We start from the raw sequence: 17,575 nt of genomic DNA, 5'->3' as shown, positions 1-17,575 counted from the left end.
AAACCCCTAAAAACACAGCGAATTTCTCATCGCTCTCTCCTTCTCTCTCTTTTACACTGTTCTTTCTCCTGAACTCCGCGGCGTAGATCCGAGGAGTTTCGGAACACTTCGCAGCATAAACCAAGCCTTGAATCGCTTTCTTACTCACTCCTTTTTTTTCTCAGATCTTTGTTAGAACCGAGTTGTATCAGGTAACTTAATCAAAACTCAGCTACGGCGCTGTGTGAGTTTCCTGTGTGTGCGTTCGTAGGATTAGGTGAATAAGTGGATAAGTTGATTTTTTTGATCGGATGGACTGGTTTCTCTTTTCTGTTTGTATGTTTTTTGGTTATGGAGTTGATGATTATTTTTTATATGGAAGATCTGTTTGGTTATGCTGGTTTTCAGTTTATTTTTTAGGAGTATGTGATCAGTTTGCTTTTATACGTTTTTTGTTTTGTGACATTATTTCTGTAGGGTTTGTTTCTTTGATATGTTTTTGTAGTTGTTTTTGGCTCTCGAACTTCAGATTTTGCTGTAACGGAGTTATTGTTGAACTGTACTTTTGAGGCAGAGTGAATGACCGAGCTGAAATATTGGTGCTTGATGTGTGTGTGCAAATGGACTGTGACATATTATGCTTTTGAAGCTCAAGTGTATTGGATGTAATTCGTTCGATTTGGCTTGTACGAGCTGTTTGGCGATTCTTTTGTCTGCTTTGCTGTTTGTCCTCATATTGTTAGCCACTAGGCTACAGCATGATTTATGTTCACTTGTCAGCAGAACTGTTGGAAGTTTTGCCAGTACAACTTTATTTTTCTTGAATTTCCTGTTATAATATTCTCTCCATGTGGTGTCTTCATTCCCTACCACTAGTACATGTTTTTCTACTATCTTATTGTATTCAAACAAAGATTCACGCCTGCTTGGGGTTGGTATTCTCTCAACTCCTTCAAAATCTTTATTAAGGTTTCAGCTTTTGCATCTTTCTGCATGATCACTTTCCTTGCACGCAGTTATGTAGGACTAGGTTAAACTATATTCACTATTATTTATAGCAGAATTATGGAGAAAAACATAATTGATGAGTATTAGGTTGTGATATATGTGTTTTTAGTTAGCTTAACTCTGCCTTGGTCCGCGTGACAGATGTTGTCCTTCTCATTCTAATAGTGCATTGCGTATTTCCTTAATTATATTTCTTTTCTATTTCTGCAGTCATGGCTGGATTGGCACCTGAAGGTTCTCAATACGATGCTCGCCAATATGATGCGAAAATGGATGAGCTGTGAGTTCTCCGTGTTACTTGCAACTTTCGGCATATCTGAGTTTAGGCTTAGTGAATTGGGTCAAAGTTACTGTTCTTACTCTGACCTTTTTAATTGTCTAACCCTATTAATGCAGGCTTGGAACTGATGGTCAGGAATTCTTCACAAGTTATGATGAGGTCTATGACAGTTTTGATGCCATGGGCTTGCAGGAAAATCTTCTTAGGGGCATCTATGCCTATGGTATATAGCAATCAATTTAAAGAACATCATACATCCTCTCTCCTGGTTTCTGCATTTGCATATTGCATTACCATCAATCCTTGATGAATCATTTACTGGATTCATTTTTCTCTGCTATGCCTCTTTTTAATTCCCCTCCTGTCTCTGATGGTGTCTTGTGTTCTTTCTTTCAATTTGTGTTCCGCCAAATCCTCATGAAGCTTATGAGCTATGCAGCTGTTTATATATATACCTAATAAAAATTGACTAATCTCATCTTCTGCTGTTTGGCCCTGCAAGATTATGTGTTAGTACCTCTGTTCTCTTGAGTATTCTTGTTGGAATTTGAAAGAATTTATTTGTGTTTGAAGGTTTTGAGAAGCCCTCTGCAATTCAGCAAAGAGGGATTGTTCCCTTCTGCAAGGGACTTGATGTGATTCAACAGGCTCAATCTGGGACTGGGAAAACTGCAACGTTCTGCTCTGGGATTCTGCAGCAGCTGGACTATAATATAGTTGAATGCCAGGCTTTGGTACTGGCACCCACCCGTGAGCTAGCACAGCAAATTGAGAAGGTTATGCGAGCATTAGGTGATTATCTTGGTGTTAAGGTGCATGCTTGTGTCGGAGGTACCAGCGTTCGTGAAGATCAGCGTATTCTTTCCAGTGGGGTTCATGTTGTGGTTGGTACCCCAGGACGTGTGTTTGACATGTTGAGAAGGCAATCACTGCGCCCTGATTACATTAAAATGTTTGTATTGGATGAAGCAGATGAAATGCTTTCCAGAGGGTTCAAGGATCAGGTATATATCTCTTGTTTTGCTTTATTTTTTCATACTTTACCTAACTGGTTAGAATGAGTTTATGGTGCTGGAAATTTGGATATAATATATCTTGCTATTCTTGCTGTCGGTAGATCATGCATGTCCTCATGACATTCGTGACAGCTTTCACTAAGAAGTGTGCTCCTTTGTTCTTCAGCAGTTGGTCTCAAAGTGATTTCATCTATGTTCTGAGTCCACTATTTTACATCTTATGCCTTATATTTCTCTTTCAGATCTATGACATCTTCCAATTGCTCCCTCCTAAGATTCAAGTTGGTGTATTCTCTGCTACTATGCCACCTGAGGCTCTTGAAATTACAAGGAAATTTATGAATAAGCCCGTCCGCATTCTTGTGAAACGTGATGAGCTGACCCTTGAGGGTATCAAGCAGTTTTATGTTAATGTTGAAAAAGAGGAATGGAAGCTTGAGACCCTCTGTGATCTCTACGAGACCTTGGCCATCACTCAGAGTGTCATCTTTGTTAACACCAGGAGAAAGGTTGACTGGCTTACTGATAAAATGCGCAGCCGTGATCATACTGTCTCTGCCACCCATGGTGATATGGACCAGAATACAAGAGATATCATTATGCGAGAATTCAGATCTGGTTCTTCCCGTGTTCTCATTACCACTGATCTCTTGGCCCGTGGTATTGATGTTCAGCAAGTGTCTCTTGTTATCAACTATGATCTGCCGACTCAGCCTGAGAACTATCTGCATCGTATTGGACGAAGTGGACGATTTGGGAGGAAGGGTGTTGCCATAAACTTTGTTACCAAAGATGATGATCGCATGCTTTTTGACATACAAAAGTTCTATAATGTTGTAATTGAGGAGCTTCCAGCCAATGTTGCTGATCTCCTCTAAAGTGGTTTTGATTCCCCAATGTTAACGCTCCTTGTTTTAAGTAACTTATTGTCTTGTTTCCTAGGTTAGTTTAACGTGCAATGGACTTTTAAATTGGGAGATTTAGATGCCGTTATTTGCAGAGGGGACTTCCATCTCCCAATTTGGTTGCTATTCCAATCTACTGTTGCAAAATTTTTGGTTTGCTCTTTGTATTGTAATTGTTGAAAATAACTGCAGATTTGGATGTTGTTGGACTCTTTTCACTCTTAAAGTTGGATTTTCACTTAATTCTGTATGCGTCAGGAATGTATCATGCATCCATAGGTTTCACTTTATCTAGGGAGAGGGTTCTGGTTCTTCATTCATCTTGGATTGCATTGTTAATCGATGCCCAGTTTACATTTGCTTATCTGGTGGGAGACTTTGTTGGCTGAAACACTCACCAGCCATACAAACCGCCTGAGCTCACTCACAACGTCCTACTTTGAACTGGATTTCTGAGGATCGAAATTTTGGAAGAGTTCATATGTATCTATTCTATATATACGCAAGTTGCAGCCTTGAAAAATAATGCGGATATATACAGGCCTCATGTTTGAATTATCATCCTCATCTCTATTTGAAGGGGTCACCAGATTCTGGACTTCGACTGAGACCACATGACATGATAAATTCTTAGTTGTCCCAGCCTGTTTGGTTTTTTCCACTAATTCTTAACATCTCTTTCTTGAAATTCTCTCTCAGTGCCCCATGTCGTAAAATCTAACTACTACTAGTTTTACTGTAAGGCAGAGTTGTTGGGATATATATACATATATATATATATATATATATGCTGTAAAAGAACTGAAACGGTTCCGTTCATTAGCTAAAGATAAACTTATATCTTATTACATGTCATCATATTTTTACATGGACATGCGACTTTATATTACATCCTCGCTCTAAGAGTACGATTTGAAAATAAGTTGTGCATAAACCATATTGAACAAAGCATCGTCTCAAATTATTCAAATTTTTTTCTCCTTTTCATGGTCCACTGTTTTCTCACTGAGTCTCCTTTCCATCTAATTAAATAATTGGCGACCCTTTTGCCTGAAATCATCGATTGTCAAGTTGATTTGTCAACGATGCTCATTATCTTAGACCTTTTACTTTTTCATAATTGTGAAATCCTAAAAACCACCTTAACTAATTGTTGTGAAAGAGAATCTCAAGTGTGTACTTAACTATAGTTTCTTTCTTAAATCCTAATCCAACTGTTAAATTATGCTTGTTACCCCTTAATCCAAGTCATTAATTGTATCTCAAGAAAAATCGCAAGTTTGAATTTCGGGGAACTTATTAAGAAATTTGGCAATTTTCAATTTTGGATTTAGATATTGTGAACCAAATCTGAACGGCTTAAATTAGGTGGATGTGAAACGGGCTATTTTACTACCTTTGCTCTTATCTTCTTTTAGAAATATATTCAGAAAAACATTCAAACATACGACGATGAAATGCATTTGTCAATATTTCACCAACATAGAATTATATTTTCTAAGAATAAAATTCAAACCGCATGTTTTGATGTCAAATTTTGAAACGCAAATGAATAATAAAATAAATCTTTTATTCTAATTCTACGTTTAATATTTATATTATTTTTCATCTTAATTATTAAATATTAAAATAATACCCAAAAGGTACTGCTGACTGGTCTGATCTCAGGTAAAAATTTCCCATATTAAACGGCATCAAGAATCTAATCCTACACTCGCAACATTTTCAAAATCCAAGACTAAGACCACCACTCGTTCTCTACTCTCTGCCAATTTTTCTCTCAGAAAACAACCACAAAATTCCATCACGACAAAGTTTTTCCCACCCCTCAACAAAAACCATGGCAGATTACAGATCAAAGTTCTATAGTGATGGAAATATGCAAATAGAGCCTTATTATGGACCCCCCTCCAGTGCTAGGACTGATGATTTGAGGTCGTACAGTGCTTCTTATGCTTCTGCTTCTTCATCATCATCATACCACTATGCGCCGCCACCGGTGGCGCCGCCGCAGAAGCTCAAGAAAGGGAAGAGCACTGGCGGGTCAACTTCAAAATCTTGGAGTTTTACTGATCCTGAGTTTCAGAGGAAGAAGAGGGTTGCCAGCTACAAAGTCTACTCCGTTGAAGGCAAAGTCAAGGGTACTTTCAGAAAGAGTTTTAGGTGGCTTAAGGATAGATACACTCAGGTGGTTTATGGATGGTGGTGATTCTGAAATACTCATTATGATAGGGTAAAGATATGATTTTGCTTCTCATGATACACTGTTGCTTGTTCTTGCTTTTGATGCAGAGTTCTGTGTTGTCTGAGGCATCACAATGTTCTGTCATGGGCTGTCAGAATGAAAGATTTGCTATTTTGTTGTTTTGAGGGAATTATTTCTGCGAAATGTATTATAATATATTTGCCCTTTTGCTTTCTTGTCTTGGGGTCTTTGTACTCATTGAACATGTTATCAAGAAGTTTTTCAGTTGATCTGAATTGCATCAATTCTAAGATTTATGTATTTATGTTTGTGCACAGGCTTATTGGTTTTAATGTTAGATTGATGTAGCATAGGCGTAATATAGTGGGGTGTTTTGCATCAGTTTGTATCTTAATTAGTGAGGGGATGACAGGTTGAGGAAATAGATTAGTTTCAAGGGTGACATATTCTTCTGAAGTAAACTATGATGCTTCTCTTTGGATTAAAGTTTGGTGTTTATGCCAAAGTTGCCAATGACTTGTCCGTATGTCTCTGCTTTGTGCCGTTTTTCTTGTAAAGTATGTTCATCATACTTGTATGGATTGTCAGTTCATTTCCTTTTTGAGTTGAAGTTATTGGGATTACCTTTCCTGTATGAGGCATGTGTAGTAGTACTTCCTAATTACACAGTATAGTGTATTTAGTTGTGTTTGTGGGTGGAAACAATCACAGAGAGTTGTCTAATTGCAGGATTGGATTTGCCAATGCAAACTTTTCCTTGCATGATTTACTTCCGAACTGTCACAATTACTCTCCTTTTGCGAGCTAGTTTCCCTCCCAGACAGTACCCTATAACAGGAATTGCATTGCTATACATTAATAATGTATGACACAGATGAGAAGAAACAGGAGAGAAGGAACCAATAAAGAAAAACAGCTACTATATTCACTTTCCTACTAGTAAACTGGATAGCCTTCGTAAAATTTTGACAAATTCATCCCGTTAGTCCGAAGCAATTCTTGGAAAGCACCCTATATTTGATAGCAATGGGAAGACCTCACTAGGTCTACTTATGAATGCTTTCAGCCTAAAGAAGACCCTCCCCAATCTGTGTGGAAATATCCTTCGCAGCACCAGGACCATGTGGAACAAACACTGCAGAAGACTTTGAGGAAGCTACTATTTCCCTCATCGTGTCTTAAGTATTTAAAACCATGTCCATCACATCCTTAGCTGTAGTTCCTGGCACCTTCTCTCAGGTGGCTATGCCACTGTCATGCAGCCCATCCACAATTTCTTGGCGCTTTGCAATACAAAGCCTGGACACTTTGCCTGCATTTATCTATTTACGTGAACATCTGTTTCTATGTCCACAATGAGGATCTGAACAATTTCAAATCGATACACCGTGTAGTGGACTGATGATTTTATAGCAGAATCACAAAAGATGAGGCCCAACCTAAAATGAACTGCATGTTGATACACTTTTAAAGATCTGGACAATTTAAAGTACAAATTGCTTGTGATAAAGCATCCAAACTCTGCATCAGATGATAAAAACGTACATAATAATAGTAAATATCCAAGATTTAGATCAAAATAGAAGAATAGAACAGAATCCCCGGAGATCCATATTCCTAAAATTACAGAATGTACATGTTCAATCAACATCATTTTAAGGAAGCACCCTTGGTTTTTGTTTCACTCCAAGTGATAGCCTACCAGCCAACTGGTACCCAAACCAACAAGGCAAACAGTGGAACCCAGCCTCAAGAATATCGTTAAGTCTACCAAAATGTTTGGTCACAGCAACTGTCGACCGACCCAGTGGAACAAAACACAGTGCTTCGCCCATTCTCGAGACCTATCCAATAGGCTTATCAACATAAGTTGGGAAGTTGTACAGGCACCGCCATCAGTTCTGTGTACTACTGATGTTTCTTGTGTCAATCCATTATTAGTACAAGACACAAACCTGGTACTATGATTGTTGACCAAAGAAAAGCATAAACTCAAACAAGATCAACAAGTAGAGAACAGCACTATTAGAAATAACCCTCAAGAGAAGCCCCAGAATGGATATCTTGATCAGAAAAACAACTTGAGAGCATGAAGGACGTTATAGCTATATCATGTAGAATCAAGAATAACTTGTAATAGATCTTGAGTACTGGAATCTTTGCAGAAGCTTAAAAATATAGTTCAATGTTCTTCATGTATTTGCCTCTTTGATGAACGCAAATTTACATTATTCAGACGCCAAGTTCATTGCTCGGCCTGTTCTGTTTCCTCAATACTTTCGACCCATGGTTAAAGAATGCCTATCAGAGATTCTGAAATGAATAGTGCTGAGTGCATAGCAGCCTCTAAAAAAATGCAGAAGGGGAAGGAAATAGAGAAGTTTGATGTTAAAATATTACAAATTATATCCGGCACAAATTTATAACTAAAAGGATTACAGTATAAACCCTCTGAAGTTGCCAGTATGAATATACTGCATACATGTGTAAAGACAATACTTGTACACTAAACTACAATAACTATTCTGGGCTAATGCATCAATTGTACAACGCTAAGACAGAGCTCTTAGAGCAATCCAAGGGGAAGACGCTCAAGGTTCATACCATGTCAAGCTTCCCATGATCAAATATTTACCAGGAAGATTTCCAGCAGACGGTGCGAGATATGTGATTTTCTTGCTGCAGTAGTGTGATGAATTGGAAGAGGATCATGTCAGAAGCAATATGGCAATTACTGTTTAATGAAAATAAAAGAATATTCTTCAAACCTTTCAAAATTAATGTCGGTGATCCATATGAACCCAGCAACGTTACTAGCGGGAGAAGAAAAGAGAAGCATTAGGGAAAATTTCATTCCATGCTTCCAATTAGATGGAAGGTACTCGCCAAAAGCATGTCAATCATAGTGTAAAAAGTTTGGTTCAGAGAAAACAGGCAGAATGCATGGTGATGATCGTCAGTATGCTCCAGTCTACCCACACAAATAAGGTAGGGAAAAGAATAAAAGAAAACTAAGCATATTAGGTAATGCTTTTATCAGTAAAACTATTTCACATGTTTATATTTGGTTAGTACTAGTAGGAAGAAAAATAAATAAATAAATCCAGCTCTTTTAAATACCAAGATGCATAGGCCAAGGGCCAAGAACATGCAAACGGAGAATCTGTTCTACCTGGAAATAATTTCATCTGGTTCTTTAGCAAATGAGACAGCTAGGACTAGATGCAGCAAATCTTGGTTAACACTAACAGGAATCAATCTTGTAGGGTCTGCAGCCGGTTCTGCCCCAGCTGGCAGGGCAGAACGTGGGGCCTGTGGTCCACCACCTACCCGGTAGATGCACAAATCACTGAAATTTGCAATGTTGGAATGCGGGGAAAGATCATTTGCAAGGCCATAGAAGTATTCCTGCACTCAGGATAAAACAAAGAGGAACATTTCAAAATGGAGCAGCCAATTGCTAAAAGGCGATGTATTGTTGCAAAATTTAACAATTTCCTATTACAAAATGCATACACGTATTCTGTAGGCCCTGGCCTTCTGACGAACTTTGGCATTTCTAGAGACAACACCACCAGACTTCTGAAGTTTCACCACATCTACATTAGCTTTGTTTTTCAAAACATCTCTAAGCATACTCCAAAGCTTTTCCTGCAAAATGTTCAAGTGTCCAATAAAGCAGAGAAGATAAGTATTTCTCATAAGGCTTTGAAGTACATGGCGAGGGTACAGTCCCTGTGACCATCTTCTGACAGTCATAGAGCGAACGAGAAACATGTTCAAGTGATTGCCTAAGCAATCAGACATGCAGATCATATTCATCATATTATAATTTAAGAAGGTCTGCTTAGCCAGAACAACTGATACCTGACCCAAAACCAGAACAACTGTGGCATTGAATGTATCAATTGCATGCAGCAACAACTGCCAAGAAGAGAAAAGAAAAACAGAAAGAAAAGAATAGTAACTAAGCAGCCCTGTCTTTAGCTGAAGAAAGCCATATGCATTGATGGAGATATATAAAATACCTCATAACCAACACCTTCAATCCATCCCATGGTATTAATCACCATGCCTGCAGCTCTAGATTCAACATTTCCTGCAAACTGCCTCTCCAAAATTTGAGCAAGCTCCTTCACCAATGCCTTGTAAAGATCTACATTGACACTGAAAACCACCAAGTTGAAATGGGACAAAAACTTATAGTCGAGAAAAGATTAACTATTGCATAAAAAGTAAGCAGTGAGTAGTATGAAAGCAGGCACTGACTATACAACGGATGTGCAGTTAAAAGACCAACTCAGGAAGTTCTCAGTGTAGACTCCATTACCTAGGTGTCACATGGCCATGGAAGTAAACTAGAGGCATATCAAGAGGAATGCCTTCGACTGGATCAATAGGTAGTTCAATCGGTGTTGCAGCTATGCATCCAGGGATTGTTATAGATCCTTGGCCTATGTCTAAATCTACAAAAGTAGGTTTCCATCCCTGTTTAGCCGCCCAACTAAGAAGCATCCTTGACAATGTACTCTTTCCAGAATCTGTAGGTCCCACAACGATAACCCTCGGTCCCTGCATAAAGTGACTGAAGGGTGAATACATGAAAAATTGGCAGATGTAAAGAGAAGCTTTATAATAACATAAGAAAAACACACATCACATGTTCCATAATCAGACCAGTATGCCAAAGCGTAACTGATTATATCATTTCAAATGTCAAAAGATATCCATCAACCAAATACATAACAAACAAATGATAGAACAATTGCTGAAGTACTCCCTTTTAAAGGATCCTTTTATGGTGGGAGGCAAGAACTTTGCTGAAAGATGGATTTCTCCTTCATCAAGGACCGTTATTGAAGTGTTGGCCATAATTGCAAGCTGACACAGCTTTGAGTCACATCCCAGTATGGATACTTGTAAATATGGAGGTAAAGTTCTTCTTGATAACAGCCAAGTAAAAGTAAACCAACTAAGAACAACTAGTTCTTGAAAGTTCCCCAAACAGACTGATTCTTTCCCTTTGATTATGAAGTGTTGAGTGATTATGCATATCAGGCAAGATCTAATTTGAAGAAAGACATCGCTCAATTGGCCCAGCAGAGGAAGAATGTATAAAACATAATCCTTTCTAACACGTTTACTCATAAACATAAAGGTACCTGAGAAGCATCAGAATCACTGGGTGAAGCTTTGGCGCGATGTCTTCGAGCGTCCAGCACAGCATGCACATTAACATAGCTGATCATGGGAGTCTAATGGAGATATGAAAGAACAATTAGATAGCTACTGGAGAAAGCAGCAAGCAGGAGAGTCCATATGTATGCGAATGAACACGTGGAACAAGTAAGAAAGACAACAATACCTCATCTGCTGTATAATCAGTTTCAGTTGTCCCATCCATTTCAATTGTTGCCCCGTACCAGGTAAAAACCTGATGGAACTTTCAGTCAGAACTATATATCAATGTGCGTGTGAATATAAACGAGAATCTCAACCACAATCCCCTGCCCTCTTTAAAGATTATTTGTGGGTATGATAAACCAAAGCAAGTGAAACCGTAAAGCAAATTCAGTAATACTCCATATCTTTCAATTTTCTTCTAAAAGTAAGCATCAACTTGAGCAACTTATCAGATGTAAATGGATCTATGAAAGAGAAAAGAAATGAAATCCATGTATAAACTAACAAAAACCTCTCACAAACATTCACTCAAGCTTTCCCCTTCACATTTCCGTTGAAGCCAGCGGAACAAAAGAATATTTCTCACTCAAAATCCAAAGTAGCAGTTCAAAAACGATAATCCAAATAATCCACAAGCTTAACATATCAAACCCTTATGCACGCTATGTGTGTACGAGACGCAAGTAAAACGACAAGTATAGGTCTACGTACAGCAAATTTGAGCCGCGGTGGAAAAGTCAACCAAATCTCCGGAGCAATTTCCGTTCCAAAAATCTCGGCGGTGCCGGTGAGCAACCGGAGGCGAAGCGGAGAATCGGGACTGACTTCAACTCTTAGTTCACATTCTTTGTCAAGTTTCACCTGCCTTATTGATGTAGAGCTACCTGGCGGCCCAGTTGGAGTTACAGAAGTGCCGCCATAAGCCATTTCAGAGCTGTTTCAATCAATTAGCAAAAGAGTACTCAAACAAGAAAAACACTATAGCAGAATCTTCTGTTCATCTACATGCTACTGGAAAATGCCGCACTCGCGGCGGTCCCAATGCGGCTAGGACGAGCGTCGACAGCATAAAGGGTGGCGGGTGGCTTGGGGAACGACAGAGGGCTTTTGATATTCTCCAGTTTGTTCTTTTTTTATTTATCTTCCTTTCGGCCTCATAATTTCTTCTATTTCACAAAGTGCCCCCAGAAAAATGTGATTTACACGAGGGGCCTAACATTTAGAAGGATTTAAGATTTGGACTACATGTTTCAGGAGTTGCATTTTATACCACAGCTTTTGACAATAAAAATAGAGTAAATTACAATAACCTCTCTTAAAATTTGACATAATTACGAAAACCTTCTCATTGTTTTAAAAATAACCACTACCCTCCTTATTTTAACGGCCATCTAACAATTAGTCCATTCCTTTAATCTTCATTAGGTTTTCAACCATTTTTATGTAAATTGACCAAAATACCCTTGTGAACTAAAACTTATAATTTTAAAATTTTCTTATTTTTTTATTGACAAAGTGCATAATTTTTTTATAATTTTTCAAAAAATTTCATCTATTCCATCATATTTATTTACAAAATTTTATTTTAAAAAAAACATATAGTAAGGGCATAGTTAACAATTTTATACCTCCATTCAAGGATTACATAATTTCATCAAATATTATGGGATATTTGTAAATTTTGAAATAACGAAGAAATATTCGTAATTATACCACACCTCAGGAGAGATCGTTGTAATTTACTCTAAAAAGTATACCTAGCCAGCCTCTATTACATATTATAGAGGTTTAATGCAATTTGCTCTCCAATAGTATTCTAAATGAAAAAGTTATCTGCTATAAAAAATATATATATATTAATTTACGCGCATGTATTTTTTAACATAGAGCAATTTATCCTCCATATAAAGAAGTAAATTATTTTATTTTAAAAAGTATAAAGAAATATTTTATATTTTTTTAACAAAAAAATAACTTTTTTATTTATAATATCACAAATGAGTTGCTCGAAATTTTAACCATTCTTTAGCAATTCCTTTCGAATGGATTCAAGTAGGCCAGGCCTTTTCTTTCGTATCGAGAAAGCCGCCTAGCTTTATTCCTCTCCCTACGGTCGAGCTTTTTTATTTATAATATCACAAATGAGTTGGTCGAAATTTTAACCATTCTTTAGCAATTCCTTTCGAATTGAATCCATCACATCTTAGTAAAGTTCAAAATTTTTGGCATTTTCAATTACAAACTTGTATCTAAATAATTGGTGCAGTTGTATGACATTGCTGGATTCAATGGTTGAGTAATCGTTACACTGCCAGTTTATCATATATAGGACATTTGTGTGACATTTTGCGGACCAATGCTAACATCATTATGAAATTTTTATATGATTCAAAATTATGATAGGTTTATTTGAAATTTTATAAGATACAAAAAAGTGTGATTAGATATATCCAAATGAGTTTATAAGATTAGAAAAAGAAAAAGAAAAAAATATTAGGAGCTTATAAACTCTATTAAAAAAAGTAAGAAAATTCTTAATTTATTTTTAAGTTTTTAATAGATTCGTTCAATTTTGATCATATTAATATATTGGAATAGAGAAAATAACATTTTTAGTTTCATAAGTTAGGTTCATATGACTTTTGGGACACTTACAAAAATTAGCATTTTGTTATCCCCATGCACTTTTCCATCTATAATTTAATAATATAGGTCATGTGCTTAATATGTTGTCACTTTGTATTTTTAGTTGGAAGAAGAATTCGCCGTTTTTTCAATAGTAGCATATGAGTGTTTCATTTGGCTTACTTGATTCACTTGTGAAAGATATGATTCTTTTTGTTGCTTATACTTGGCTTCAACTTTTAGAAATATGGGAAGGATGAGATTCATTTTTTATGAGAGAAGAGAGAAATCACTATGATTTTTACCCTAATTTTCTTCAAGATTTATTTTTTTCCCTCAAATGCAGTTATATTTTTCCTCAGAAATGGTCTCAAGCTTAGAAAACAAATCAATTTTCTCTCTACCCAAAAGTACTTAACGATCACATGATAGGCACGTGCACTACATCGTTAAATTTTAGGCAAAAAAGTGAATGGGAACAAAAGTGCTAATTTTTATAAGTTACCAGGCTAAAATTGCTAATTCCATAATGAATGGGATCGAAAGTAAAACGGACCTAATTTATGAGACCAAAAATGTTATTTCCTCTATTGAAATACAATCCTTTGTGATTAGATTGAAATCAGATTTAATTGTGGTCTTCGGTCTTAGTGGTTATGGCAACTGGACTGGTTTGTCAAAACCTTGGACTCGCCCCAAGTCTTGGCACCCACTGGGCTGGACCGGATAAACCCTGTTAATATTTTAAAATATATTTTTTTAAAAATAATATCATTATAATTTTATAAATATGAGAAAATAGCATCATTGAAAGATTAATATTTTCTGGGTCAAATTTATATATGCATATTTTAAGCATTAACATTAAAATTTTTATAGACCATATGTCATTGTTTTAAATTATAAATATATTAAGTGATACATAATATGTAACTATAAATAAATTATACATATTTTTCATGTATACACAAATGTATTTTATATAAGTATACATAAAATATACAAAAAAAAATTAAAAAATAATTGAGGAACGGATGTTAGTTGAAACCACTAAGATCTAAACCTGCCCCATGCTTGTTTGGGACGGGTCCAAGTCTGACCTAGTCCCATTGCCATCCCTATGCAGAATTAACGTTATTAACATCTTATAAACTCTATAATTTTATTTAAACATTTCAAAATTTTATATTTACAAGACGATCTAATATCATATAAATTACAAAAGCATCTCATAAAAAGTAGGAATGTATAAGATTCTTTTAAATAAATAAATAAAAAAAAAAAAAGCAAACTCGTTCTAATTTTGTTATATTTTAATCTTTTTGTGAATAAGAAAGTAGTGAAGAAACGAGTAATGCAACATCAACATGTCTGCGTATTAAAATTTTGCAATTCATCGCCAGATTTGTACATAATTCGGTAAGTGTAGTTGCAGTTGTCACATGGAATTGTGCTGAAATGCAAAGTGAGACTTCAACTGCTAAAGCTGGGAATTAGATAAGATGCATGAGACTTGAACACATCTTCACAAGCTGGACCCCCAAGAATTGGCAAAGGGAGCCACCTTCAGCCAAAGAATCCAAAATCTAGCTACGGCACTCTGGCCCCGTCAACCGCCTCATCCCTTCAGAGACGCATGTGAGGGGGCGACATCAAGCTGTCGTCCGTAAATGTCTACAATTATTGACATGCTCACAACGGCAGACGTAACAGATAAGCATTAAGAGCAGTAGATGAGAGCCGAATATTAGAAACCAAACCACACCAACAATGTTTCATGCCACTGTCTATTGCAAGATTCATTGTGATTTCTGAGTCATATAGCTAACACAATTTGACTAAAAGCCAAAACTTGCATCAGTATGAAAACAGACGCATGTTCAGCAAGTACAATCCAGTTGAATTCATTGTTAGCATTTATAACTCTCACAATAGAGCGCTTAGCATTTCAAGGCGTCCGAAGAGGGAATGGACAAATGTGACTGTAAATCAGTACTGATTTACAACTCTAAAAGTACAAGTATAATCGTGCGAAACAGAGAGGATAGTCATGCCGGGGGAGGAGTTCAAATCACGAAGAATTAAGAAGGCAGACTTTAATGAGTGATTATATGCTGGCCCCAGCTTAAATCGCTCTAACACACAATGCAATCAGAATCAATCACCTCAGCTATCACTTCTATCCAATAAATAGGCCTACCACAGAAATGAATCCAATCATGAATTTCTTTCCGTCGGATAACGACCCAATTGCTCCATCTGCCAGCTTTCATGAGGGGCGACGTGGTCGTCGAAAGGGGTGTACTGCTGTAAATTTGAAGTGAGATGGCCCAGAAAACAATTCAGTTGCTATCTGATGATGGGATTCAAATACCAACTAGGCGAGATTAATAATTTTGATAGAATTGAGTAATCTAAAGTGGACGAACCTCCATCTTCGTCAAAAGCTCGTTGGCTGTAGGAGCTGAAAGAACTATGTGCCTTGCGCTTGCCTTTATGAAGCCTTCTTCAACACCTTTGTCAAATAACGTGAGCAAAGAGTTGTAGTAGCCATCGACGTTGAGCAAACCTACCTGTTCATCATGTAATCGTTCATATCAGAAGGAAATAATCGACTTCATGTAACCAACAGGATGAGGACTGATGCATCACCGGTTTCTTATGGATTCCAAGTTGTGCCCAAGTTATCATCTCCAACATCTCTTCCATAGTTCCATATCCACCTATGAGTTGAGAAAATTAAATGCAGAGCTATAAACTAAAGAAAAACCAGTTATCTCTGATTCTATATACACACCAGGAAGAGCAATAAATGCTTCAGCCTCTCGAGCCATTTCAGCCTTGCGCTCATGCATATCAGAAACAATTTTCACATCTCCAACAGTTTCTCCTGATATCTGTCAGTGCAACGAACATCCATATTACCTTACTTCAATCGACATAGAAACAATCTCGTTCATTAAAACTAGCACTACATCAGTAAATTCCATTACCCACCCACCCCCCACCCCTTCATTCATCCTCAAAAAGCTTAAAATGCCAATCAATAAAGTCCTCAATTGTATTTTACCATCTGCAATATTAAGATTTAAATCCAATAAACACAATCCAGATGCTTTGTCCTAAACTGTAAAACAAGATAATGATAAGCAGTTGCAAAATAAGGGAAGACATACCTCAATGGGAACCAGAGCTTTCGGAATTACTCTGCATGTTAAAGCAAATAACATCGAATCAATCCACGAAATTTACCCCAACAAGCCATTTTCAGTTCAAGAATGTATTTCAGAGACATTATGTGAAAACCCCTTACCCAAGAACATGGCAACCACCATCATAAACTCTCTGAGATATTAACCCCATCAGCCCAACACTTCCACCTCCATACACCAAGTTTATCTTCCTATTCACCTGCAAAAACCAACAAAATCACAAACTAATCCAATCCCACAATCAAAGCACTAGCTGAACCATTGACAGAAACCACATAACCAATTCAATGAATCAAACAGAAACCATTCATGACAACACCAAGAACACATTCAAATGCTCAACCCTTAAGAAACAAAACCAAAGACCTATAATCAAAACCAAGCAAAGGGTTCGGACAAGAATCAATGTATTGACAAACTCTGTCAAACCAAGAATAAGATTCCAATCAAAGACCGACTGTTTTTTCTTCTTTTGATGCAAGAAAAACATGGGAAGAAAGATACACAAACCAGTTCATTTCCCAAGTCAATAGCAGCATCACTAAAGACCTTTCTGTGGCCCGGATGACTCCCACAGAACACACAGATTTTCTTGAATTTGCTACCGCTTCTTGAATTGCTCTCCATTCCAACTCAATCCTATAACACAAACCCAAAAATACAATCTTTACTTATATAAAGATTAATTAAATATGAAAGCTAAAGACAAACAAAAAATCACAGTTCCTCATTTACCCTACTCCTACATTTATATATATATATATATATATATATAATATTAGTTACAGCGTAAGCCCATACTCGAAAGGTAGAGATGAAATAGACAAGACAAAGAGTTAAATATAAAACATTAACCAAAAACAAAAACAAAAAAAAAAGGAACAGAAAAAAGAGAATCTGTGTACTTGTTGATATGATGAATAATGCAGCTGAGCCCAAGAAATCAACAAAGTTTTTAGACCTGTCTGCGGCGTATGTGTGTGTGTGTGTGTGTGGTTTGCTTAACTGGTTATTAATGATTAAAGAAAACATTAGCAGCCCACATACTCTATCGTTTGCCGGCTTTAAAAAATTTACTGTATAGAGCAAAAGATTGAAAAACTGTATCAAAGTTTTTTGGTATACCAAAATTCTTATCTTACTTTAGAATTCCTGTTAAA

General features: G+C 36.8%; 4 protein-coding genes across 4 annotated transcripts; 2 read left to right on the top strand and 2 right to left on the bottom strand.

The window, feature by feature from the left end:
- LOC105178418 (eukaryotic initiation factor 4A-14) lies at window positions 1-3,431 on the top strand. The gene is made up of 5 exons (XM_011101898.2): window positions 1-191; window positions 1,198-1,267; window positions 1,384-1,490; window positions 1,841-2,271; window positions 2,526-3,431. The coding sequence occupies exons 2-5, from the start codon at window positions 1,200-1,202 to the stop codon at window positions 3,159-3,161; spliced, it is 1,242 nt and encodes a 413-aa protein (XP_011100200.1). The 5' UTR covers window positions 1-191; window positions 1,198-1,199; the 3' UTR covers window positions 3,162-3,431.
- Window positions 4,890-5,694, top strand: LOC105178320. Its single transcript, XM_011101817.2, has one exon. The coding sequence runs from the start codon at window positions 5,029-5,031 to the stop codon at window positions 5,395-5,397; it is 369 nt and encodes a 122-aa protein (XP_011100119.1). The 5' UTR covers window positions 4,890-5,028; the 3' UTR covers window positions 5,398-5,694.
- On the bottom strand, window positions 7,759-11,695 carry LOC105178237 (protein CLP1 homolog). The gene is made up of 10 exons (XM_011101706.2): window positions 11,290-11,695; window positions 10,760-10,828; window positions 10,557-10,649; window positions 9,725-9,966; window positions 9,423-9,561; window positions 9,262-9,318; window positions 8,911-9,045; window positions 8,567-8,802; window positions 8,163-8,207; window positions 7,759-8,073 (listed from the first exon to the last, which is right to left on the bottom strand). The coding sequence occupies exons 1-10, from the start codon at window positions 11,503-11,505 to the stop codon at window positions 7,986-7,988; spliced, it is 1,320 nt and encodes a 439-aa protein (XP_011100008.1). The 5' UTR covers window positions 11,506-11,695; the 3' UTR covers window positions 7,759-7,985.
- Window positions 14,951-17,476, bottom strand: LOC105177763 (cytokinin riboside 5'-monophosphate phosphoribohydrolase LOG8). The gene is made up of 8 exons (XM_011101122.2): window positions 17,321-17,476; window positions 16,926-17,054; window positions 16,517-16,614; window positions 16,380-16,410; window positions 16,001-16,100; window positions 15,856-15,926; window positions 15,633-15,776; window positions 14,951-15,510 (listed from the first exon to the last, which is right to left on the bottom strand). The coding sequence occupies exons 2-8, from the start codon at window positions 17,040-17,042 to the stop codon at window positions 15,421-15,423; spliced, it is 651 nt and encodes a 216-aa protein (XP_011099424.1). The 5' UTR covers window positions 17,043-17,054; window positions 17,321-17,476; the 3' UTR covers window positions 14,951-15,420.

The sequence above is a fragment of the Sesamum indicum genome, linkage group LG1, assembly GCF_000512975.1.
Source record: "Sesamum indicum cultivar Zhongzhi No. 13 linkage group LG1, S_indicum_v1.0, whole genome shotgun sequence".
NCBI classification, from domain to species: domain Eukaryota; kingdom Viridiplantae; phylum Streptophyta; class Magnoliopsida; order Lamiales; family Pedaliaceae; genus Sesamum; species Sesamum indicum.
This window is presented reverse-complemented; position numbering and strand designations above follow the sequence as displayed.

Coding starts and splice junctions, on each gene's coding strand:
- LOC105178418 (XM_011101898.2), top strand. CDS start 1,200: ATGGCTGGATTGGCACCTGAAGGTTCTCAATACGATGCTCGCCAATAT. Junction 1,268..1,383: donor GATGCGAAAATGGATGAGCT/GTGAGTTCTCCG, acceptor CTATTAATGCAG/GCTTGGAACTGATGGTCAGG. Junction 2,272..2,525: donor CCAGAGGGTTCAAGGATCAG/GTATATATCTCT, acceptor TTTCTCTTTCAG/ATCTATGACATCTTCCAATT.
- LOC105178320 (XM_011101817.2), top strand. CDS start 5,029: ATGGCAGATTACAGATCAAAGTTCTATAGTGATGGAAATATGCAAATA.
- LOC105178237 (XM_011101706.2), bottom strand. CDS start 11,505: ATGGCTTATGGCGGCACTTCTGTAACTCCAACTGGGCCGCCAGGTAGC. Junction 9,319..9,422: donor TTGAAGGTGTTGGTTATGAG/GTATTTTATATA, acceptor TCTTCTTGGCAG/TTGTTGCTGCATGCAATTGA. Junction 9,046..9,261: donor TTGTTCTGGTTTTGGGTCAG/GTATCAGTTGTT, acceptor AACATTTTGCAG/GAAAAGCTTTGGAGTATGCT.
- LOC105177763 (XM_011101122.2), bottom strand. CDS start 17,042: ATGGAGAGCAATTCAAGAAGCGGTAGCAAATTCAAGAAAATCTGTGTG. Junction 16,101..16,379: donor AAGCTCTGGTTCCCATTGAG/GTATGTCTTCCC, acceptor TTGCACTGACAG/ATATCAGGAGAAACTGTTGG. Junction 15,777..15,855: donor TTGGAATCCATAAGAAACCG/GTGATGCATCAG, acceptor CATGATGAACAG/GTAGGTTTGCTCAACGTCGA.